Genomic DNA, 24,825 nt, shown 5'->3' with positions numbered 1-24,825 from the left:
GTTTAGCAGCTTTGAACATGATGTTACTCATCATCTCAGAATGAAAATCTCACATTACGAACACAGATACCGTATCATGTTTTGGCAATGGAGCAGCTAGTTTTGCTTTGGAACAAAACCATTTCCTGTAATGCCAGACAGTGAAAGAGCAATGCATGTACTGATGACACTACACAGCCAAAGAACTACAATGAAGTCATGAAAAATGCATATATACCCATATGCACTTATATACACACATACAGGTTCTTGTGTGTATATATATTATGCATGTCCAAAAATAACACTGAAAAAATGTTGCAGCAGTTTTTGTTTTTTTGTTTTTGTTTTTAAACACATGAAACATAATAGTTTTGACCTCATTACTACAGGATAACTAATTAAATCTTCTGCAGTGCAACTCAATACAATACACTTAGTGCAGAGAAGTTAAGGTTTTGGTATTGAGGAGGCTAATTTCAGATTTCTTGGGAAAGGACCAAATACAGGATCACCATAGCTCTGACAAAGCACAAACAAACCCGTTGCCACGTACATGGGAACAAATAAGAACATTTTATTTGATTTTTTTTTGTTTGTTTGTTTTTCATGTACTGCTTCAGAAATCACTAGCTTAACAGTTTGCATTCATGCTCATTTCGATATGTTTCAACAAGCTTTGTCTGGCACCAGTCTGTAAACCATTAACAGTTTAAACTACAAAAAGGTGGGCTCCTGTGTTTCAAAGAGGTTAAAAAACCTACTGACTGAGCTTCATACCACATCCTCCTGCCTGACAGGAGAACTACTCCAGATGGCGCGTGAAGTTCTCTGGGAAAAGTCCTTTATAGCTATCCACATCTCTGTACTGAAGCCACTCGGACTCCTTAATGCCTGTCAACCAGCCAGCCTCCTGCAAGGAAAAAGACAAGAGTCTCTTAAACTTTAGGTCTCCCCCCTTCCTTGCTATGATCTTCAGACCTGAAGACTTTTCAGTCACATGGCTAAAAAATTTGGTGCTTTTGTTAAAAAGCAGCCTCTCATTTTGCACAGACCATTTTCTCTGCTCTGTTTGACCACAATTTTGTGTGACTGTGAACATACTGCATGGCCTTTAGCCCATCTAAGCCACAGCTGAACTCCAAAGCGGATCATCAGTCTTCCCGGTCATCCAGAATTATATCAAATCTGCCTTTGTGCCAATCTCTGTGGAGACTTTTGCAAAGTTGCCACAATATTGGCAGACTTCCATAGTAAGAGCATAGCAGTGGGCCAGAAGCTTTATACAATACCACAGATGGGGGAAAAATAGTTTTCAATCTGAATTTTTCCCCTGAGATTTCTTATATCTCATTCATGTATTGGCAGTCAGAAGAAATAACAGTTCTTGCAGTTTCTGGAGTTACTATCTCTAGAAACTCAAACTTAGTTAATATACAATTATTTTTTTCTAAAAAACCCTGGATACCTAAACCAGTAGTTGCCATGCAAACTGTAAACAAACACGATCAGTTAAGGCAATCAGAAGAGAGAGATTTCTTAATGGAAAGTGTTGGGTCCTCTCTAAGTGTGATCGGTTTTACCTGGAATTAATTTGGTATGTTTAAATAAAAAAAAAAAAAAAAATCAGCTTACACAAGGAGTTTGAACAAATCTTCACATACCCCACCAAGTCAGGCTGATGTTACCACCTATGTTAGAACTATGGTTACAGAAATATCAGTTTTGAAAGAGAATAAAGGATAACAAAGATTAAAAAAAAAAAAACCCTCTCTATAAATCAACAGAGTACCTGTCAAAAGACAAAAAGATTGAGCTTTACAGTGATGTTAAACATGAAGGGCAAATAGGTACTGAATAATAAAGATATAACCAGAACCCTTTCAGGAACATGAATACATAAATGTTTATTTTCTCCATCATTGCACACAATTTACTCCAATTAATGCTAATGGAATTTCTATGCTCACCACGAGAGAATAATATACTTCATGGATTCACCAAGTGAAGATTAAGCCTATTTAACACATAACATCCTTAAAACAGCAGATGTAAGTGAGAAGGCAGATTTTGGGATCCTTATAGCAGTGTCCCACTCTGCAAATATTGCTACTGAAATTTGTTGAACTGCCCATGAAGTAAGATGCAGCATAAATGAGTAAGGATAATACAATCTATCCCTATAAAAAGATCAGAGTGCTCTGCTGAAAGACAAATATTTTATTCTGAAATAAAGTAAACAAACAAAACCCCAAAACCCAAGCACAAAACCCCCAAACAAACGTAAACCCAAATTACTTCTACCTTGGATTAAAAGAAAGGTCAACTGAGATGATGAACACTGGTTATTACCCACCTCTGGACAGCATCAACTATCAAAACAATTTCAAATACAGCCCCCAGCACTCATACGTGCTTAGGGTGTTAGCAGTTAGATCTATTTTAAGAAATCAAACACTAGAACAGGCTCTCCAGAGAGATGGTTGAATCTCCATCTCTGGAGGTGTTTAAAAGAAGCAAGGATGAGATCCTGAGGGACATGGTTTAGCACCAGACTTGGTAAAGTTAAATAGTGGTTGGACATCATCTGAAAGGTCACATTCTGTGATTCTGTGAAATATTCTTCATTCAGAGCAGTGCTCTTAGCTATGTGACTAGGCAGGATTCAGTCCCCCACCTCCCAGCCCCCAAATCAGTGGGAGACTTTGTGCCAACAGTACTGGCACTAAGAGATGCCCATGAAGTTGCTGGTGCTAACAGGATGCAGCTCAGTCTGCTCTTTTACAGCAGTGGCCAGAAAACCAACTCACTTCACTGCAATTCAATTTAACACATGGAACAAAAGTGTTCAAAAATGCACCTGAAACACATTGCTAAAATAAAATTAGATATCTTAAATTAAACAAACTATCCTTTAATTCAGGTTCTGCCTTCCAGAGGGAGGAGGGCTTTAGAAGCATGCAGCACACATTGCAGCATCTCCATACATTTTGGCTGTAGAACAGGAAAATTTCTCTGCAGTCTTCGGGCTCCCTGTGCATGAATGTGAATTATTTCTTCAAATTCTCATGTAAAAGCTAGAGGGATCAAGTAATGAATTCTAGTGCAATTAGGTTAAGGTGAGATGATACATAGCAACACCGTGCACAATTTGTAAGTGATCTTCCATATTAGGCCCTCATGTGCATGTGTGCCTGCATAAAATCCACTACAAAGTTGTATAAAGAAAATATGTTGAGGTTGGATCCTGCTGGTAGCTCATATACCTGGAATTGAGCTGTGGCCAGCTGTGCCATTTAGTCTCAAATGAAAGAAGTACAAAGACAAAATTAAAACCTTTATGTTTTCTATCAGTAATGACATTTTGAATACACATTCCCATGAACTATAATCTGTGAGAGAAAAGGTGAGGCAAAGAAAAATGTCAACAAAAGAAAGAGACATCTGTTTTTACCTGATCAGCTGTGGTCTCAGAGGGAATTACTAGTACAATATCTCCTCGTTTTAGATTAAGCTCATCGCTGTTAGCTGCCTCAAAATCATGTAGAACTTCAACCTAAAGAAAACAACACCAAACATATAGGACATGTTTAAATAGAGACATTTTCTCAACAAAATTATATGTATTAAGCTCTACTTAAAAAAAAAAGAATAACATGTCTTCTTTACACAAACATACGGCTATTGGCAGAGACATTCAAATTGTTAATGCTGACATTAAGTCAGAGTTTCCTACTCCTACCCTTGGAAGCAGGACAGCTTGAACAAGGCTTCCTAAGGTTACCAATGGAAACCTAAGAACCTTTTCCACAGTTACAAGATCTCAAGGGCAGATGATACTGCAACATCCTACAAGTTCTGTCTTTTGGGCAAGACCTGCCACCCTTCTGTCTTCAGTGGAAGGAACTTGCTTTCATTCTTCACTGTCATTATTAAATCTAAGAGATGAGTGGCAGGATTTTGAAAAATAAAATTGGAAAAGACTCCCAGGAGTGCATATTTCAGATTTGCTCATTCTCTTCTTGTGGCCACTGGATATTAGTCTTGCTGTAAACATCCATGAAAGTTTGAATGGGACATACAGCACCTGTTTTAACAGATGATCAAAAAGAGCAATGGGAATCCTTCTTAATGCTTGCCCTGGAAAGAGCTCCCATTGACTGGCAAGAGCTCTCATTTACTGGAAGATGGGTATGTCAAAACCAAAAATCTGTTTTTCAGTGAGATGATTATTAAAACATTGCCAGGATCAGTATGTCATTGTGAACAGATAATTGTAACTAAATTGTTCTACCTCCTTAAGAGAAATGCTATTCTAATTTTCTCAAAGCACAGCCAGTTCCATGGTAACTGCAATAATGAAAGAAAATGACACAAAGAGCCAGGTGGCAGGCATAGATTCTGCTTCTCCTTATTTATGTCTGGCTCTAGAGAGCGTGATGAAAACCAAAAGATGAACTGTGTCAGCATGTCTGAATCAGAGTTGCACAACACTGTTTACCCACACCTTAATGGTATGCTCAAAGTTTGCTGAAAATATTGAGCAACGAGAATAGACCAAGAAGAAAGGCAGACTTAAGTAGTGCTGTGGGACTAATTAGTCTGAATTATGTAAATTATAATAGGAAGCATGTAAAGTTCATCCATCCTCAAGGAGCTTTTCTGATGCTTGCTGATTCTGAAGGGAGAAGCATTATCAAAGAACTTTATGAACCAGGAAACCCTAGGGGTCCTGCCAGTCAAGGAGAGAATTTCTCTTGTGCCTCATTAAACTTTTCTGTTTGATTACCCTAACAGTTTATAACTGTAATATTACTAAAGATACAGAATGACATTTTGGCTTCATTGTTGTGAATTGTAGAAGTCCCACAGGTTTCAATAGAAGCAGAACCTCCACTCTAGCTTTTCAGGCCAGAGAAAGGCCATTTTTTAATATTCATAGAGTCACAGATTGGTTTGGGTTAGAAGAGACGTTAAAGATCAAATGTCTTGTCAGTATATCAGATACATTGTTAGCATACATCATGCAATACTGCTGATGAACTGTGGCAGTGCAGTTTTACTCAATAATTTTCATTAGTAATTTGGTGAGATAAAAGGGTTCTTGTACATCAGCGTGTATTCCAGCTACTTAAGGCTATGTGCAGCTGCAACAGCATGCAGAAAATACATCTCAGACTCCGTGTATAAAGCAACAATGTGACGTTAAAGATGTGTCTGTGTGTGCATGTGTCTGGCTGTTAAACTAAATGCTCTTTGGCTTCAAGAAATCATCACACTGCCTGCACCAGCAGACACATCTACAGCTGCTAGGTCTGCAGGAACGTCTACAGGAAGAATGAAGAAGCAGACCTTAAAGAGAAAGCCAGGCGGCATCGCAGAAGCTGCGTCTTCTACTGGGACGGGCTGATCTTGAGAAGGTGCACCCTGAATTTCTTCAGCTAGTTTCTGCTCACTTCCAGCCTGGGAAACTCCAGTGAGAGATATGTCAGTGCCCTGAGTGCCTATCTCTGCTGCAGCATCTTTGGACTCATTCATGATGATTTCGTGTTCTTCTCCCTCCCCCTCGTTGTTGGATGCTGGCTCTATTACAACTGAAGGAATGCTGCTGATCTTTTCCTGGGGGGGGGGAAAATGAAACAAATAAAAAAACAACACAAAAGCATTGTAGGAGTATTTAGTATTTCATTTCAGCACAAAAACTCAATTATTTATTTATTGCACAAGGTGTATAAGGGAATGGAGATTTCTTTCTTCTCCACAGTGGCTTCTTAAGGAATAATCCCTTCTCTGCTTTCTCTGCTCCCCTTAGTTCTCCTGTTTCTACTTTCTGTATTACCATGAATCATTGCAGTAAATAATAAAAACGCTCTGCAGGTAGTTTAGTTTTCATTTTCAATGTCCATGGAAATTAAGAGACCTTTCTCCTCTACCCTGCTCTAAACTTTGGATGGGTTTGGGCAAAGCCACAAATTCCAAGAGTTGCTGTCCTATGTTCATTTGTGAATTCAAGTCAGTAGGTTAAAGGTGATGAAAGAGGGAAATGTGACCTGTTTGAGTGGTCCCTATTTACAGCAATTTAACTGGAGCAGAAAGGCTAAATAGGTAGCATCTGGCCAATAACGAAGTCTAACACAAAAAGCATTTAATAAAACTTGGAGCATCCAATCTGAAAATGACATGTTCACCAATCCTTTGCCAGACTACCTTATTCTGGTGCACAAAAGAAATATGATGTGCAGAGGCATGAGGTGGCAACTGTCTGCCCAGCTGCAGGGTCTGTTCTAATAGCTGTTCCCCAGCTCCTCAGAGGTTGCAGAAGAAACGGCAGCAGGCCAGATGCAGTCACACAGCTTGACCACCATGATTTACATAAACCAATGTAATGCTATTGATAGGACTTGGTGCAAGGAGACAAGAAAAAATCCATTACTTTCTCTGCCTGTTTCTCCAGAAAGCCCTGCTAGGTTATGTGATAAAGTTTGCCACTGCAGAGGCGCACAGATGAGACAACAACAGGAGGGAGAGTTCAGACCTGCCCATGTCACTGCCAGGCCCATAGCAGGAGATAAGCATCCCATCAGGTCCCATCTCCACAAGCCTAGTGGAGCACAGGGGCACAAAGGCAGACACAACCCAAACTTAAGGATTCAGAAGAGGTGATGAACCAATGTGGGTCCTTCCCACAGCTACCCCAGGAAAGCCTCAAGCCTTGCTGCTGGTTTTATCTGGGGGAATGTAGCTGTAGCAACCCTGTTTCTGTTGTGTTGCTGAACCTGCCCCAGTTCTCCTAACACTCTCTCCCAAGCTCCAACATGAGTTACCTGAGACACATCAGCTTCCTTTTCTTCTCCCTGAGGTTTGTCACCTTCAGTAACAGTGATAGCAGCGACATCACCAGCTCCTGCACTGTCTTCTGCTGCCACAGCTCCTTCAGTGACAGGTAGCACCTATAAAAACAAGAGGAAGGGACCTCTCAGGACACAAGCTTTGGGTATCTGCTGGCAAGATCATGGGTCAACATCTGCTCTGTGACCTCTCTGGGTGGTGCCAAACCACAGCTTTGCTTTCACTGGGGTTCTTCCTGATATGGGGGGGAAACAGCATATGGGGGCAGCTTGTGGAGAGAAGCTGATTAACAGGTGTGAGAGAGACATTTATGAAACCTTGCTAGGGACCACTTAGCAGAGTCCTTAGGTGTTACTAGTGGAGTTTGTCAAGAGTCTCATATTTTTCCTTCTCTTGCCTTCAAGCTGTATTGTGGAAGCAAGCTCACCATATGCTGCTGCTGTTGAGTAGCCTGCAAATTGTTTGGGGTCCACAGGGCACTGCTAGTGGATTCTGTTCTTCTGTTCTAAGACTTCTCCAGCTGCTTTTACCTACCTCTGGATCTGGGCTAGCTTTAAAAAATGTTGCTTTAATAACACACTCCTTTCTAATAGAGAGACTTGCAAATTGGGCTATACCATCAGAAGCAAATATATATTCTACAACTAGATAATGATCAGAAATCTCCAGAAAAAAATACAACTGTAAATATCTGTAGCTAAGCCAGTGAAAAAAAATAAACATGTGAAAGACCATTCTGTCTGGAAATGACTGAACCACTTGTGATCAGTCCATGTTGAATAGGTACTGTATGTTTTTGGTTTGTTTTTGTGGGGTTTTTTCAGTTCTTGAAAGGTGGATAGAAAAGCTCTTGCCTGTACACCACTGCTGAATCCTTCATCCAACAGAGACTGGTTTTGTAATTTATGTATCCCCCTAACACTTATACTGGTGTAAACTGGTACAGGCTGCCAGTAGCATGTTGGATATATACTTACAGTGAATTCATGTCAAGGGTTGGAAGGTAAATGACAAAATTCATTCTGTAAATCCAATTAATTTTGACACTGAACTTTCAATGTACAGCAGAGAGCACCAAGATAAAGTTAAAAGCATTGGAGAAAAAATTGTTTTCTAGGTACCAGTGTCAAGTTACACTTAGCAAAATTATCTCTGCTCTGCAGTTTGATCTTCCCTCCGTGGATGAGGTTAACTCAGCTACCCAAACTCAAACTTGAACTACCTGCCATTGTTCATGTGCACTCTTCAGGTATTGTTTTTTAACAATATTTAATATTCAGACTATTCCTATTCACTGTTGTTAATTGATGTGGTAAGAAATTTTTCTGGAGTCCTTAAAGGCACAAAACAGGTGCTTGTAGAAATCACTGGAGCAGCTTTAGTTTAAATTGAATGTGTTGGCGAAGGATGTCCTATCATAAAAAGAAGTAAATCCAAAGACATAGGCAGATGTTGACCTCTTCTCCTGTGACTTGTAAGACATGCAACCTGACACTTATAGCATTACCAATTTTAGCAGCTTTCACCCAAGAAGTTATTCAAAATGATGAATGTAAGAGCCCTGGAAGAGGTTAGTAGGAAAGAGGGGGAACTGAGTGTATATCAGATTGATTTTATACCATGCACTTCTAACAGCATGCTGCAGAAATTGATCTTGCTGTCTGTTGTGATTACACTCAACACTTCTTTTCTGTTTATTGGATTTGTATAGCCTATTTAATTCCTCTAAGGAGGAGAACACTAATTCACATGAATCAGCTCTCAAGTGCCCTGCAGTGAAAGGGGAAAGCTCTCCCAGCCTGTGGTCACGAGTCACTAAAGTATACCACAGCTAACAATTGCATAATAATTTTTTTTGTGTCTTAGAGTACAAAGCCAGTGCAAGCTAGATGATTAGAAAAGCTTTCCCAAAAATACACATGAGCTAGCACAGAATGAATCTCACAGCCAGCCTCAAAAATATTTGATTTGTGCAGAAATGGGGAAAAAAAAAGAGATAGTAATTTTACAGAATTTATACCCAGCTACAGTGAATCACATACTTGCAGATAGTTACCTGTATCACCTTACCTCATAGTGAAAACAAAACTACAACTCTCTTTTTCATAGGTCATCAATTACATCAGACAATCAATATGCCAAATTCATAGAATGCTTTGGGTTGGAAGGGATGTTTAAAGGTCATCGAGTCCTACCCCTCCACAGCAAGGAGAGCCATCTTCAACGAGTTCATGTTGCTCAGAGCCCCATCCAAGCTGGCCTCAAGTATTTCCAGGGATGGGGCATCTACCACCTCTCTAACCAGCCTATTCCAGTGTTTCACCACCCTCACTGTAAAAAATTTCTTCTTTATACCTAGTCTAAATCTCCCCATCTTTAGTTTAAAATCATCATCCCTTGTCCTAAAAATAATGTCCCCATCATTCTTATAGGTCCCTGTGGCAGTTTAGGCTGGGTGCCCCCTGCCACTGCTACATGAGATACACCTCTGGTGTCCTGGGTGCCCACCCAGAGGGGTGGACACAGGAAATGGCGTATTTCTACCCATAAATCCTGCGCCCTATAAGGCCATCTGCAGAGTCATTCTCTTCCTCTTTCTTCCCTCTGCTCCCATGGGAGATGTCCTCTCTTATCGGGTAATGCCGGGGGAGTATCCTCAAGGCCTCTTAGGCCTGTCTAGGCCTAATGCCAGGAGGAGAATGGAGGGGGAGGCAGTCTCAGACCTGGCCAGCCTGAGACTTGCCTAGCAGTAGGAGGGGGGGGAAGGAAGAGCCCTGAGGGGTTGGGTAGACCCTCAGGTGGGAGGAAGGGAGGACTGGGAAGCTTTTGGGAATCCTGTGAGGGGATTCTGTATGCTTTAGGATGTTCTTTTCCACTATGCTTTGTAGTTTGTAGTTTTCTGTAGCTTCACCAATTCGTTTTTCCATTTTAATTTTTTCCATCACTCTCCAATCCGTTTGCGTGTGTCATTCTTTTGTCCCTTTCGGGGCAAGAGATGTTCTGGCTGGCCTCAAACCAGTACAGTCCCTTAAGTACTGATGTGCTGCAGAGTACTGATAGGCTCCCCAGAGCCTTGTCTTCTTCCAGGCTGAACAACCCCAATTCTCTCAGCCTGTCTTCACAACAGGGATGTTTCAGCCCTCTCTGGTCCTCCTCTGGATCCACTCCAACAGGTCCATGTCTTTCTTGTGCTGAAGATTCCAGAACTGAACACAGTACTTCAGGTGGGGTCTCACCAGAGTGGACTACAGGGGAAGTATCACTTCCCTTGATCTGCTGGCCACGCTGCTTTTGATGCAGCCCAGAATGAGGTTGGCTTTCTGGATTGCAAGTACACATTGCTGGCATATGTCCAGCTTTTCATCTACCAGTACCCTCAAGTCCTTCTCCTCTAAATCCTTTCATCCCTCAGCCTGTATTGATACCAGGGATAGCCTTAACCCGAGTGCCCGACCTCACACTTGGCTTTCTTGAACCTCATAATGTTCACATGAGCCCACTTCTCAGGCATGTCTAGGTCCTTCTGGATGGCAAATCAGCTATCTCTAGCAGTATTATCAAAATCTGGACTGTTGTCCAATTATACTAACCATAGAGGGGACAACAAAAGGGTCATCTAGTACGTGGGCTGTGACAGAAGAACCATTTGACTGTTTTAATTGCAGCGGAAGTCAATGCTGCTTTACCCAGGGTGCAGCTGATTGACATGGTTGCACTCTCCTCTCATTAACATTGGGGTCAGCTCAACACAATGCCACAGATTCCATAACAGCAGGAATGAGCCCAGGGAGAGGAGAAGGAGGGGTAGGTACTGAGCCTGCTGCTGGGGTCTGCCAGAGGAGCTCCCTGAGCTGTGGTAGTTTTTCAGAGCTGAAGATCTCATCCCGTGTGTGGAGTTAGAAAAGGACTGGGTAATTTTTATGACAATTAGTTAAAATTGTATCTGAGCTAGTTAATTGAATTTGAAGGAGAACTAATCATTATGCTTTAAGGAATACATCAATTGCTTGCAAAGTTTTGGAAGACTCTTAGGGTAGTACTAAAGCATTGGTTATGCAAGTTACAGTATCAAAGGGATCACCCTGCACTGGAGGCCAGATATCAGCTTAGCAAAGAGAACCATAGTATGGTTTGTGTTGGAAGGGACTTCAAAGATCATCTAGCACTAACCTCCTGCTATGGGTAGGGACATCTTTCACTAGACCAGGTGGGTCAAAACCCTGTCCAACTTGGCCTTGAACATTTCCAGGCATGGGGCATCCATAACCTCTCTGGGTAACCAGCTGCAGTGCCTCACCACCCTCACATCTAATACTGTTTTGCAGCAAGGTAACAAACCCAAGCTTGGACAGCTGGACTTCCCATGTTCTGAAACCAAACTGAATGAGACCAGCTGACAATCTTTTTGTATGTGTTGTGGCACCAAAGTAAATTACAACAAAAAGGAAGTTGTCAGGACAAGATACAAGCTCAAAGTCATCAATAACTAGGGGTTACAGCTCCTACTTCTGTTTCTGCATTTAATATGCAGTCATTCTTGTCCTGCTCTCTGTGTACATTTGGACATTACAGTTTCACTTTAGTATAGAAGGATTCAGAGTAAGTACTTTTATCAACTCTGAAGAAACATAAGCTGAATATAATCATCCGAGTCCATACATGCATAGTTTAAAGCATGTCATTGGGCTTTTCAGTTCCTTTATAACTTGATTTTAACTGTATTTGACTGTATCTAAGTTGATGCTGGATTTGTCCTTTGGCTGTAGCCCATAACATAATTATTTTCAAATACCTGTTTCAGTTCAGGGCATGCTGTGCTAGGAGGAAAAATGATTAATCATAGTTTTGTTTTTTTTTTTTTTTTCTATAAGGCTGTTTGCAGGAAGGCTAGGCAAACACATTTTTGGGAGCTGTAAAAGCTACTAAAAGTCTCTGCAATGTACAGAAACAACATCATACTACCTTCTACCACAGAGCTGCTTTGTTTGCTGCCTTGAAATACCCATTGCTCTATACTGCTGCAATAGCAGTTTCTAAGGCAGGTCCTGCCTTGGATGAGAAGTGCTCTGGTACTAGAGTACATACTGCAGATGCAGGTGTACCTGTGCAGTGTTAGAATAGACATTGCAGCTAGTTTACATCATTGATGACATGCAAATGACAAATATAATTTTTGCCATGATTCTGTTGGATACGTTAAAGCACAGCCACACTCCTGAGGCTGTTCATATGTACCTCACTTTCTTTCTCAGCAACTCCAGTTGTCTCCTTATCCCCTGCCTCGATACTGTCCTGTATAAAGAGGAAATATGGTCATCACCTTACTTATACTGAGGCAATGGTTGCAGAGAAATTGATCTTAATCATGCTTAACAGAAGGACAGCATGTATGGCATGCAATGAAATGAATGGCTGGAACTAAATGGGGTAGTATATAGAAAACAGAAAGATTCATGCTGCCACATATAATCTGAAATGAAAGTAGTTATAGGTTAAACCCAACAATTAAAACCTTTTACATGTGCTGTCATCACCTATTAGTGCTAAGGATAATTTTCTTGACTTTTAATAGTAGGATTTTTATAATAGCACCAGCTTTGAAGAATTTTAGTAAGCAACTGTAACAGTGTGAGAGCTGAAATCCCCCACACTGACAATAACCAGGCTAGCTCAGGCTGGAAGCAAATGAAAGCTGTATTTACAAGCAAATCTACAATCTATGATGAAATGCAATGAATATGTACAAATATACACAATTCATAACATTTACAAATATACACAATCAACAGAAAAGCACAACCAAGCTCCCTTTGCTTCCCCAAAAGGGACCTCTTCCCCAAGGGGCCTCCCCCCCTTTCTCTGCTTGAACTTTGCAAAGAAAAATTAAAAAGACAGTCTCAAACCATCACAGCAACAAGCCACAACACTGCTGATCTTGACCTTTACAGCAAGACTCAAACAGTTCCTATAATTACCTGCTGCTTCCCCTGCAACCCAACAGAGTTTCAAGGTAAACTTTCTAAACCACTTCTTTCACTCATGTTGAATGACAACTCATTTAAAGGGGCTGTTCAAAAGAGGTGAGTCATGAAGTTCCTAATTTTTTTTTTTTGCAGAATCACCTTCTCCTAGGTACATATTCAGTGGTGCATGCAGTAAGTGTCTGACATTTGAAAAGTTAGACATGTGTCAGTGGTTTTCCAAATCTGACACCCACTTAGGTGTCTGAGGGATCAAATATGCTGAATGATAATGGGCTTCCCCTAAGCAGGATGTTTCACAACACAGATGCCACCTACCACTAGGTCCTTTTCTACAGAAGAGCAGCAGTCAAAATGGCTAAAATTCAGGCCTGGTTTGGAATAGTTGGAAGTGGCATTTTTCTGCTCAGGTTTGACTCCTGTGGACATGAGCTATTTCTAAAGACACTCTGCTTGGGAAAAGCTAATCCAAGCCCCATTATGGAAATCCACTTTGCTAGTAATTTTTGAGGCTGCTTTGCAAACACAGCTAGTTCAGATTTTTAAAAGACTTGCAAGGGTGAAGACAACTTATGCAAATCTATGTGAGGGCATGGTAGGTTGGGCTGTCCACTCTAGTAATCAGAATTAGGAGACCTCAAGTACTCAGTCTCCAGCTAGCTGCCTTTGCACACCAACAACTGTCACTCCCAAATTTACACAAGTTTCATCTGAAACAGTTGCAGGTTTCTTTTCTAATAAAAGGATGCTGAGTTATAGCCAAACTTCCTATGACTCATGTTTTTTCTAATCTAATCTTCTAGTATTGCCTACAGTCACCTTATAAGCCCCAAACATGTCCAGATGCCAGGGCAAGGCAGCTGCTGACAGTGGTGTTACCATAGAAACCCCTCACAGCTTTATCCCCTTAACATTACAGTGTTATATAACCCTTTTCTTAATGATTAATTTTGTTGTGTTTTTTTCTTTTTTTTTAAGCTGTCAAGCCTCTGCCATGGAATCTGATTTTATAGTAAGTTTGGGGAGACTTTAGAAGGCCTTAAACAGAAAAAAAACCAAGTATCAAGAGCAAAACAGAATTATTTCTTACTCTAGTGATGCACACCTGCATACATCCACCTATAGAACTCTGGTTTCTACAGAAAAGGTGTACACAAGTGTGTCTATTGCCCATAAAAAGAAGAAAAATGCTGAATTTCTGCCATCAGCTGTATTTACAAGTCAATTTACCTTCAGAAATTAGCATCATCCTGTACTTTATACTTAAGAATGTGCCAGTTTGTGCCCTTCTCTTAACATTACCCTGGTTGTATTCTCTGGTGAGAATCCTATCAGCCCAGATTTGGCTTCTCTGCAGAGGAATCCAATATATCCATATCCATATTTTTAAATGAGGACTGTTTTCCAGGCTAATTGAAAGCAGCTTTGGTGGGAAAGGGGAAAGTAAGGAGAGTTCCCCTTGCTTCCCAGAGATAATCTACTACCAAGCACTAGTGAAATTAGTAGCATTTGCTTTTTGATTAGCTAGAAGTTGGGATTTTGTGGAGGGTGGGATTTGAGGAGAGAGACATGGTAGCATGAGCTGTACCATTTTTAGGGCCTGAAACCCTAATGAAAAGGGTGACTGAAATAATATCTGACTAAAATAACATCTGACTAAAATAGCATACTGGTTTCATAAACAGAGGAAAACTTGCTTCTACAGCCTTCAGCAGGATGATACTGTTCTACATCAGTTCTCTCCGTGTTTTCAATGGCCTCATGCTCCAACTCTGCACCTGCACTCAGCTGCACACTCAGAACTTGGATACAGTTGACCATCCTTTTGTATCCAACCACTGCATTACTCTCCCAGATGACATGCTCCACCATTTGGGTACCATGCTTTGTAGCTACAGTGGGATTCAACCATAATGAGATACCCTCAAAGCTGCAGGCTGTTTGCCAGCCTATGCAAAGAACTTCTCATGAGGCAGTTTCATACATGCTAATACAAAGTTTTGAAAACCACAGTATTTAGCTGTCTGCCTTAACAGGAGAACATCAGAGTCTGGGAAGGCATCAGACCCAAAACTCTGAAAGGCTCTCTTCAAACTGAGTGCAGCTGCAGTCAAAAACCTAATCTCTGAGTAGTGCTCTCAACCCGAAGTGCTATGTCTCACATGTAGGAGGAGAAGAAAACCAACAAGATCTCATTTCTACCCTCCCCTAAAAGGACCAACTGTTGAGAGCTACTAAAAAAGCTTCTATAGAATTTCAGACCTGAAAGGCCCAGACAAAATTCTGTAATGAGATGCCAGGCAGTGATTCTGAAGAGCTCTTGTAATGAAGTCTTGGTAATCTTGTTCAGGTAGACTATGAAACAGCAAGTAACTGAATCCAAAGATCCCTGAGCAGCAAGTGGTACCCTATGCCCCGGACCATCCTCTCCTCAATTTAAATGAAAACCCTACCAGAAAATTTACTGTAAAGCTTGTACAAGGAAGAAGGATTCTGGATTAATGGGATGTAACAGGCAATTTATCATAGAAAAATTAAACTGATTAGTGGCTGTCAATCCCTACTGGAAGTCACGAAATCTGATAAAAGATTCCCAGTAAGAAGTATCTATCAGTATTTTACAACATCATTTTTAAAGTAAACTGTCATTCACAAAGCAAATAAATGCAGAACTGCTGTTGAGAAATAACATTTTTCCCCTTTTCCAACTCAGTGTACTTTCCCTTGGCTTTGATCACCTTTGTCATTAATCCTAATCTTCAAAACTCCTCTTTGCAAGTTCTGGGAAGTCCTTCCTGAAACAAAAAACCCTCAGAGCCAAATGCAGCATGGCTCCAATTCAGATATTTTAAAAAACAACGCTTTTTGATAATTTTGGAAAAAGCAACAAAAAAACCAAGCAAAAAGCTAATCAAAATTGTTTAACTGTAGTCATTATATAGATTAGAGCCTTCCTCATGGTTTGCTCTCAAATTGCCTCGCTCCTGTGCTGTGTTTCTCTCTGCTTCTCTCCCAACTGCTTTGCAGTCCTGTGCCTCAGCTACAGCAGCTGCTAACACACCAAGAAACCAGAACTCCTCATGGACAGGCAAGAAACAGAACAGATCATCTGAAAAGGTCATGCCAGCCAACAAGCAGATGTGTGGTGATGCAGCCACAGCCTACTGCTTAATTCATGCTTAAGAAGTGCAACAGGCTTCAGGGCATTGCTTTGGCTTGGTGTGAGACAAAAAGGAGCTGGCTGACTTTTAGAAAAACTGTGAACTTCTCACACAGTTTTTATCTTTATTAAATCCTTGTAGATATTCAAAATAAAACCATCTATAAACATCCTTTCCAGCTCCAATACTGTTTGCTCTTCCACATTATGCCTTGCCATTTACTGCCAGGAAGGGGAGAGTTCCAGACCAATGACTGATTTCCCATTCTTCCTCCCTCTTCCTACCCTCCCTCCTCCATTCTTCCAAACTATCAAATTTACCCTGACTAGACATGAGGCATTCTGGACAAGAGTTTGACAGAACAACATGCCTCAGACAGGCAATTTCATTCTGTGCCTTACTACAGAGCTGACAAGTTATTACTGTGATTTATATCAACTGAAAGGAGAACATGCAGGAGGGGGTCTCCAGACACTGTGGGGCTTTCTTCATTCAGTTATGTTATTGGAGGAAGCATGATCCTGAAGTCATTTGCTTTGGGGTGGAACTGAATAAAAGTGAATTAACAGAAATGAAATAAACCCTCGAAAGTCATGCAATTGTAATAAAAATTAAACACCAAACATAGTTCTGGATATGAAATCAGAATTGCTTCCCTCCATAGCTGGAATGCTGCTAGGAGACCACAGAGAATAGAAGGGATTGGAAAGAGACAGGAATTTTCTTCACTTTCCCCCAAAGTACTCTAGAGCTGCCCACCAGGCACTGCCTCCCTTTCTTTATAAAATAAATCATTTTCCACATTTACGAAGATGGGAGCAAGAGAAGAAAGAATCAGGCAGGTGCTACAGCTAAAGTTCAACCTGCCTCTTTGGATGCCCCTTAGTCTCACAGTTCAGACAGCTGGAACCACCCATAGAAATTAATTAATTTTTGTTGAAGAGGGTCTTTAATAAACTACATCTGTACTCCAGAGTCCTGCACACCAACACCAGTAGTTCTTTCTTTCTGCTGAGGACAGTTCGTTGATTACCGCTGGTGGCTTTTGCATGTGTCTAACACTGCCAGCACATAACCAGCCTATCCTTGGCAGGTACAGCTTGTGGGCCTAATGCTATCCACCTAGGACACTACCCAACCTGCAGTCATCAGCAAGTGTCACCATTAGGCTGGCAGTTTCTCAACCATTGCCATTAATGAAAATGTTAAACAAGATCAGATCCAGAGACAGATTTGTCAGACCCTACCATAGCCGTGTATCTGCTAAGTCTCCTGTCAGTGTTCTGTGATACCACATCTATGGATGCCAGCTACCTCTACCTTCTTCACCTCATTTGCATCTACATCAGTTTAATACTGCTTCCCATGTGGCAGTGTACCAAATGCTTACTGAAAAACTTAATATGATGAACTGGATATCATCATTCCTACCTGGCAGATGAAGATACACAGGGACTCACCCAAGGCCAAGAGTGGTTCATCAAGGTGAACCTTGTTCTTCTGGGAACACTTACAGTACCAAACTGTGTTCAGTGGTCAAAAAAAGCACAAGTCTACAGCTTTCACTGGCTTTTGTGGAGGAGGAAGCAACCCACTAAACAATCCTTTTTTCATTCCAGCTTCTCACTAGTATCTGCATATTCCAACAGTGACACACTCTCATTACAGACTTTGAACATGTTATTGTCTTGAGGAAAGCATGACAATTGTCAGCCTGCACAATCAGATTCTTTTTCCTCCTAGTTTCTTAGCCTGGCAGTAGGATGTGGAAGAGAAACCAGCCACCTCAATCTGCAGTTCCCTGCTTTGTTCACCTTGTAGAGCTGTTGTTTCTTCTCCTTCCACTGGTTCCTGAATGCTGGCATGTAAAAATCTGCTAACTGGTGTCTGGAGTTCCCTCTTCAGCTCATGGCTTGCTTCTAAAACCATGAGCCTTGTAGACATTTATATTACAATCACTTCTTTCTGGTATTTTCATGCTCTAGCATGGACCATACAAGATGCCTATTGGCTTAGTGCTTACAGGTCAGCTTGAAATGAAGTGAAAAAACCTGCTAATAAGGTCAGTGACATCAATTCTCTCCCTTTCTGAAGTTCATCTGGAATCAAACAATCTGTGAAACTTCAACCACTCAGCTGAACTTCAGTCTAAATCGCCAGACATAGGAGGAATGACATTTCAGGACTGAAAAGCAGACAGGTGCTGGAGAGGCATGCTCTGGCACAGCTGGACACTGGGGAAACCAGCCATGGATGGATGGATGGTGATGATGGAAAAGATGGCTGAACTGCAGCAGGCACATTCAGCATGATGAAAAGTGGCTTAGATGAGGCCTGGGAGGTGGCACTGGGGACAGGTCACTCACCACAGTCTGCTCTGCTGGCTCGACAGGCTCAGCAGGGATGGCCTCCTTTTCTGCAACAGCAGCAGGGGTTTCCTCAAGCTTGGGTTCTCCAGGTGGAGCTTCTTCAGCCTCTGTCTTTAGTTTTATTGATTTTTAAGTAGACAGTGGAAAAATTGTTAAGAAGCATACAATAGCAGGGAGGGAGGAGAGGAATGGTAACTGTGCCTGGCACAGTGCTGTTTTGTGCTCAATCAAGAGGATGACACTGCTTGATCTTACAGCATCTAAAGGGCATTTTCATCCTCAGTGCACTATATATAAACTCAGCCAGTTCTACATCTCTTCCTCACAAGGAAAGCAAGCATCAGCTTCCTGAGTTCCAGAAAGGGGTGATAGAACTGGGGGGAAGGTCCAGAAACTGATGTCAAGGCCAGGAGTCGAAACTAGCACTCATGTGTACCGACCCTTGGCTTCAAACAAGAGTTTTAAAAATTATTCCCTATTCCCTAAGTTCTGCTTGTTCTCAGATAATATAGTCCCTTCTCCAGAGAAAGTAAGAAGCAACTAGCAGAGACTCAAACAACTGATATGCACAAGGACAGCCACTGACTGCTTGTATTCTGGCAGCATGAAAATCATCCCTGGTTTCCTATTGAAATGCATTCCCACTGATGAGGCATCCATTTACCAACCTACTAGTGGGATTTCCACCTTTTAAAATTCTAGCCCAAGTTTAGGGTTTTTTTTTTTTGCTGTTTTTTTTTCTTTTTTTTTTTTTAACCAAGAGAATCTAGCAAATCTCACCAGCCCTGCGACATGTTCAGTCCTGTGGCAAAATAGCTCAGAGCAAGTGTGATGTTCAATGGAGACATCACTTTGCAAATACATGTGCATACAAAGGGAGAGCTGCACCCTGTGCTCAGCATATTCCATTTTTATGATGGCTGACTCAACCAGATAAAATAATCCTAGCACATTAATTTGCTATGAGCAAATTGCTCAGCATAATATGAAGCTCAAAAATCTTTTTAGCTGCTTTCCAGTCGATAACAGGCAGCTGGCTAGAAAGTCCCCTGTGATGAAGAGACAGTGTCCATGAAATCCTTAAAGATACTGAAATTTTCTTCTCCTGGTTGTTTTTCAGGAAAACCCCCATAGCTTCTCACTTCTTTTCTCATATATTCCTTAAGCAGACTGATTTTTAATGAGGTACAGAGAAGTCTGCCTAAGCAAGACCTTTAGGATTTGGCGTAGCCTAAAGAAACTTTCATTTATATTACAGTGTGTTGTGCAGAAATCTCTCTGTGCAGTGTATTAATGCCAGCTCTGGGGAATTTCACAAGAAGAAATAGTATTGAAATGTGAAACACAAAATAGGTTTATGCCAGGTAAGATGACCAGTAAGTTTCCTGAGGTTTAATGCTGGAAGAAACTTTTGGGTTTCAAATCATGGGTAGTGTGCCATAATGCACGTTTCATTCACGTGCTTCAAGACACTTGTTGACAAGCAGACTTCGGTCTAGTTACCATATTTAAGCTCCAAGTAAAAACTCTCTCTCCATATTCAGTAACCATTATGAACAAAAGCACCACCAGAAGCATCACACAGAAGCCACATTAAATAATATTGACTCTCATTCTGCTTCCATTAAGTAGCTACAGCACAGACCGAGCAATGTTGCTATCCCACATCCTTACTCCAGGGTAACCAAAGACTGTAAGAGAAACTAAGAAACTATCCAAGTATGATCAATTCCAAAAAGATTCTCTACTCCTTAGAAATAGACTGTGCCTACTATGGATATGTGGAGAGTGGATAAAACTACAGCAATACTGGGGACTTTTAAACAGCCATAGTGTACTATCACCTGCTTGCTATACACTGTACCACAGTACTCATTATTGCAAATTCTTAAATTTAATACATGAATAAACTCATGAAGTACACCTTTGAAAAGCAAAAATATCTGGGAATGTTCTGCTTTTCTATTCTTTCTTGCTGCACTATCCTTATGTAAGACTGCTTCAGTGAGTAAAGTTTTACATGTACAATGATACCATCCACTAGCTCTTCCAGGTAAAGGCTTTGTGATGGAGAGCATGGAAAACACAAAAAAATAGGAGTAAATATCATTTTCACAAAGGAAAAATGGTGTCATGTTTTGCAAGGAATTTAAAAAGGAAGCAAAAGCCAGCACTTACCAAAGGCTCTGTCACATTCTCATTTGATTGCACTGTAAATGCAGAAGTATCCTAAACACAGAAATAAAAAATAATGATGCAAAAATATCTGAGACAGGATGTTTGCAGGTGTCTATCAAAGACCTGACTTTTAAAATGGCTTATTAAGTAAGGTCATAAATAAATTCACATAGAATGAAATAAGAACTACAATATAAAGAAGTATATTCATAATTATTAGTTAAGCATTCCTTTTTCAGTTATATATTCTATGCTTCTACACCATGCAATGTTATTAAAAGCAGTGAAGAATTCTTCATAAAATACATCCAGGTTGGATAAGGCCTTGAGCAACCTGGTCTAGTGGAAGGTGTCCCTGCCCATGGCAGGGGTGTTGGAACTAGATGATCTTCAAGGTCCCTTCCAACCATTCTATGAATCTAACACTAGCTCTGAGTGACTTTCACATCCTCTTGATTCTGGGCTTCTGTTTTAACAGCAACTAGAGTATTAATGGATACAAAATTTTACCTGCACTAAGAAGGTACAAAAATGAAGACATTTCCAAAATCTTACTGATTCAGAACCAATTAATTATAAAATATTGAAAGGCCATATCATTTTCCTGCTGCAGTGGGAGCATCACATTTTAATATTATTGGGATAAACATTTTGCCTTTATTAGAGGTGGTAGCTTTGTTTTTTGCCCCTTCCTTCTGGATTCTTTACTAATGCAAATTTCCTGGAACAGAATGGTTAAGCACCAGAACACTAATTTCCATCCTTGTAGAAGCTCAGCCTTTTTGGGTACTTTTAAAAAATGGTGTACAGGGTATGCTGTGGATGAGCCAGTCTCTAAAGGGATGCAGGAAAATAATGAGGCTCCAGGTTATCCACTTGAAATTTGGAATCTTGGCACAGCCCTGGAATTTGAAAGCCTAAACATGTTATCTTCCTGTGCTGTGTCTCTGTAATGCCTGATATAAATTCACAGCAGTAAACAAATAATTCAGGTTTAACTTTCACAGTAAAATACATCTTAAATTAAATAAATATGTATGAACATACAGCTCATTAAAGTCACTGAAAATACGTAACAGAGCAAATGGCATTTTACAGGATTTTGGGACTATGAGAACAATCCACTAAAGAACACGATAAAAAAGCTAAACCAGACCATTCAGGAGGAAAAAACCCCGTCCCACCTAGAATCATAGAAGGCTAGGGCTTGGAAGACACCTCCAGAGATTATCTTGTCCAACTCCTCTGTTAAAGCAGGTACATCCAGATCAGGTTGCACAGGAATGTGTTCAGGTGGGTTTTCAAATTCTCCACAGAAGGAGACACCGCAACCTCTACGGGGAGCTTTTTCCAGGGCTCCAGCACCCTCACAGGGAAAATGTTTCTCCTTAAATTCAGATGAAGCCTCCTGTGTTCTAGGTAGTCATGTTTTTCCTATTAAATTCATTCAAGCCAAGAGTACCACGAGTATTAACATAATTCGAGGAACCTCTAGGAAGAATTTCTAAGGGCAGAGCAGGCTTGGATTTGAGTCTGTATGATGTTGCTGTGCAGCTCACCTGCAGAACACATTTCCTGGAACTGTACAGTCAGTCCTAATCCCTTCTAAACCCACAGCACAGAAAAAAAACCAAAACCCAAAACAGATCTCAAAACATGCTGATTTCTTACCTGTGTAAATCCATTAAATGCTGTGCTGGATGCCTAAGTGAAGATCAAAACAAATTATCATTTGTTTACTAAATCAGAACATGAGTCAAAACATTTTTATTTGCAAAATAAAAATGTAGGCCAGACATTGAAAAAAAAAAAAATTAAAAGTTAAACTGAAGGGTAAGGCAGCAAGAAATTCGACAACAATGCTATTTGATAACAGGTGTCACAGGCTTAAAGAAAACAAAACCAAAAAAACAGAGTAATTATAAAATCATAACAAAAGAATCAAGGAGAAGATAGGTGTGTTTAGAGTTATACACAGAGAACACAAAAGCTGCGAGACACGATGTGCCTTCACAGTTCAAAGCTTCATTCACTGTGTTGAAAGACATTTCTGTCAGCCTGCTTCACCACAGGGCTGAAGGGCACCACACTATGAGCAGTTGCATGGCAGCTTATCAAAAAAAGAACAGCACGGGTTTAGGAGGGGCAGCGGGGAACACACAGATGGGTTGTTTGAAACGACAAGGTTATGCATGGCCTAAGGAACTCTTTGTCTAGACTAGGCTACACACTGGGGTAGGTACCTCTTCTTTATCAGCCTCAATTTCCTGGTACAACAATCCATATCTCCGGTTAGCAATTTCATCTTCAGATAAATCTGAGTTGTTGGTCTCATTGTCTTTAGGACTAGTTGAACTCTCGGTGCTAGCATTTCTGGAATTTCCCATTTGAAACAGAGTCAAGGGTCTAGCTATCTCCTTGCTCAGTCCAGGATTGCTAATGCCTGCCTGCTCCCCAGGCAGGCCTTGATTTATTGGTGCCTCCTGACTTTTATTGTTTGTAGTTGCACCCACTTCTACCCAGCTGTTATCAGTCCCTCCTAGGTCTTGGGTAGACCATTTATCACTAATGCCTAACCAAATGTTTTCCATGTTACCTTCCTCTGAGTCTTGCTGCTTGGGGAAAAAGGGCCAACTATCCAGTCCATTGGCTTGGCCATCTGACAGATTAGAAAAACCCCAGGAATCATTAGTAACTGTAGGATCCCAGTTTGCCAGCCAGGGGTCTGTTTCCAAGGCTTCAGGAACACCACTGGTACTAGGATGATCTTCAGTGACTGCTGCTGCTGCCCTACCTGTCACTCGGTCTTCTGCATTATCTAGGCAAGGGTTACCACAGCTTGTGCTAGCAGCATCAGCTGTTTCTGGCAGCAGTGCCCACTCTTTTTCAGCACCAGCTTGTCCTTCAGCAGCAGCACTGTCATTTGGGAAGAAGCTGATGCTAGTGTCTTCAGTTCCTTTACCAGACTCTTCTGCACTGAACACTTCAGCATCAGAGATAAAGTTTCCAGTATCTGTAGGGTCCTTTTCTGTCTGGTCAGTTACCTCTAGGTCAGCATGTGCCATCATGTTTATATACTCCTTGGGTGTGTTTTCTTCAGTACCACTGTCAGTTTGGTCTAAGATATTCTCAGACGTCCTTTCATGGTTCTGATCCCAGATACCAAAGACTCTCTCAGGTTCAGCACCAGAGCTTTCTATTGTTTTACATTTGTCCACTACTACTTTGTCCCCACCTTCCAGCCCTATGCTCAACAATGATATTTCTCCATCTGTCTCCTCAGTGACATTGACACATTTGAATTCCTCTTCCCTAGAGTTTTCTAGGTTAACACCACTAGCACTCCCAGAATCCCCATCATTATCTTCCAACTCATGTACATTTCCTACATCTGTGCTGACTAAAATGGCAAGATCTGGTTTTGCTAAACCCTCATGAAGTTCTGCCTCACTGTTTCCTTTGGTTTCACAACCTTGCTCTTCCAGTTCCTCTGTACCTTCTACCTCCTTGTAGTTAACAGCTCTGGTCTCTACCTTTTCACTTGGCTTGACACCTGCCCACTCGACTTCCTCTTGCTCTTCCTCTGGCTTTTGCACATCACATGGGAGGGGTTCATCCAACAAGCTATCAGTTCCCAGGATGGGTGGCTCAAAACTGGTTATGTTCTCTAAAGGCTGATTGGTCACCACATCTTCCCATGGGACATTTTTGGCATCCAGCTGGTCATCCAGTGAAGTCCTTTGGTTTTCGTTTACAGAAGCTGACCCTGGTGCAGCATCCTCCTGCTCGCCTACAGCAGGCCAAACACTAGCAGGCAGAGCACCCGTGGATTCACTTGAGGTTTGCTCTCCCCCAGGGAAAAGCAAAGAACCGCCTGCAGAAATTTCCTGGCTGACACTGGGTGTGCTAACATCTAGGCCCCAGTTGAGTGAACCTAGATCAGTTTGAGATCTGTTAATATCTTCTGATGACCCACTGTTTGGGGTTTCCTCCATGACCAGGTTACACAGGGAAAGACTTTTTGAAGAATCAGGCTTTAAGCAGACAGAAAAGCAAAGAAAAAACACAAGATGAAAAAGATAAAGGAGGACTCGATGAGAAAACACAAAGTTTATACTTTACTAGAGCAATTTTAATTTAAAGAATGAAAGTGACTAAATTAAACTGTTTAAGGAAAAGCTATGCGGTTTGCAACATTTGGAGGCAAAAGACTGCAATGTAAAAGAGCAGCACTGATAGACCAAACCAGAAAACTCTCTACTACAGCACACTGATAAAAGCATCTCTCTAGCAGTTGCAGTTTTGGGG

At 41.1% G+C, this 24,825-nt stretch overlaps 1 protein-coding gene across 1 annotated transcript in view; it reads right to left on the bottom strand.

Annotated features, from left to right (window-relative positions):
* Positions 1-784: 784 nt before the first annotated feature.
* The window catches only part of AMPH (amphiphysin), a 111,849-nt gene continuing 87,808 nt past the window's right edge, over positions 785-24,825 (bottom strand). Inside the window, exons 15-22 of the mRNA XM_054384757.1 lie at positions 22,189-22,221; positions 20,518-20,568; positions 18,337-18,450; positions 12,064-12,120; positions 6,804-6,929; positions 5,332-5,598; positions 3,434-3,535; positions 785-892 (exon numbers count right to left, since the gene is read on the bottom strand). Of these exons, the coding sequence (XP_054240732.1) occupies positions 785-892; positions 3,434-3,535; positions 5,332-5,598; positions 6,804-6,929; positions 12,064-12,120; positions 18,337-18,450; positions 20,518-20,568; positions 22,189-22,221 (858 nt within the window). The remainder of the gene's footprint in view (positions 893-3,433; positions 3,536-5,331; positions 5,599-6,803; positions 6,930-12,063; positions 12,121-18,336; positions 18,451-20,517; positions 20,569-22,188; positions 22,222-24,825) is intronic.

The sequence above is a fragment of the Indicator indicator genome, chromosome 11 (genome assembly GCF_027791375.1).
Source record: "Indicator indicator isolate 239-I01 chromosome 11, UM_Iind_1.1, whole genome shotgun sequence".
In the NCBI taxonomy this organism is placed as follows: Eukaryota; Metazoa; Chordata; class Aves; order Piciformes; family Indicatoridae; genus Indicator; species Indicator indicator.
The sequence above is the reverse complement of the archived record's forward strand: the minus strand, read 5'-3'. Positions and strand labels throughout refer to the sequence as shown.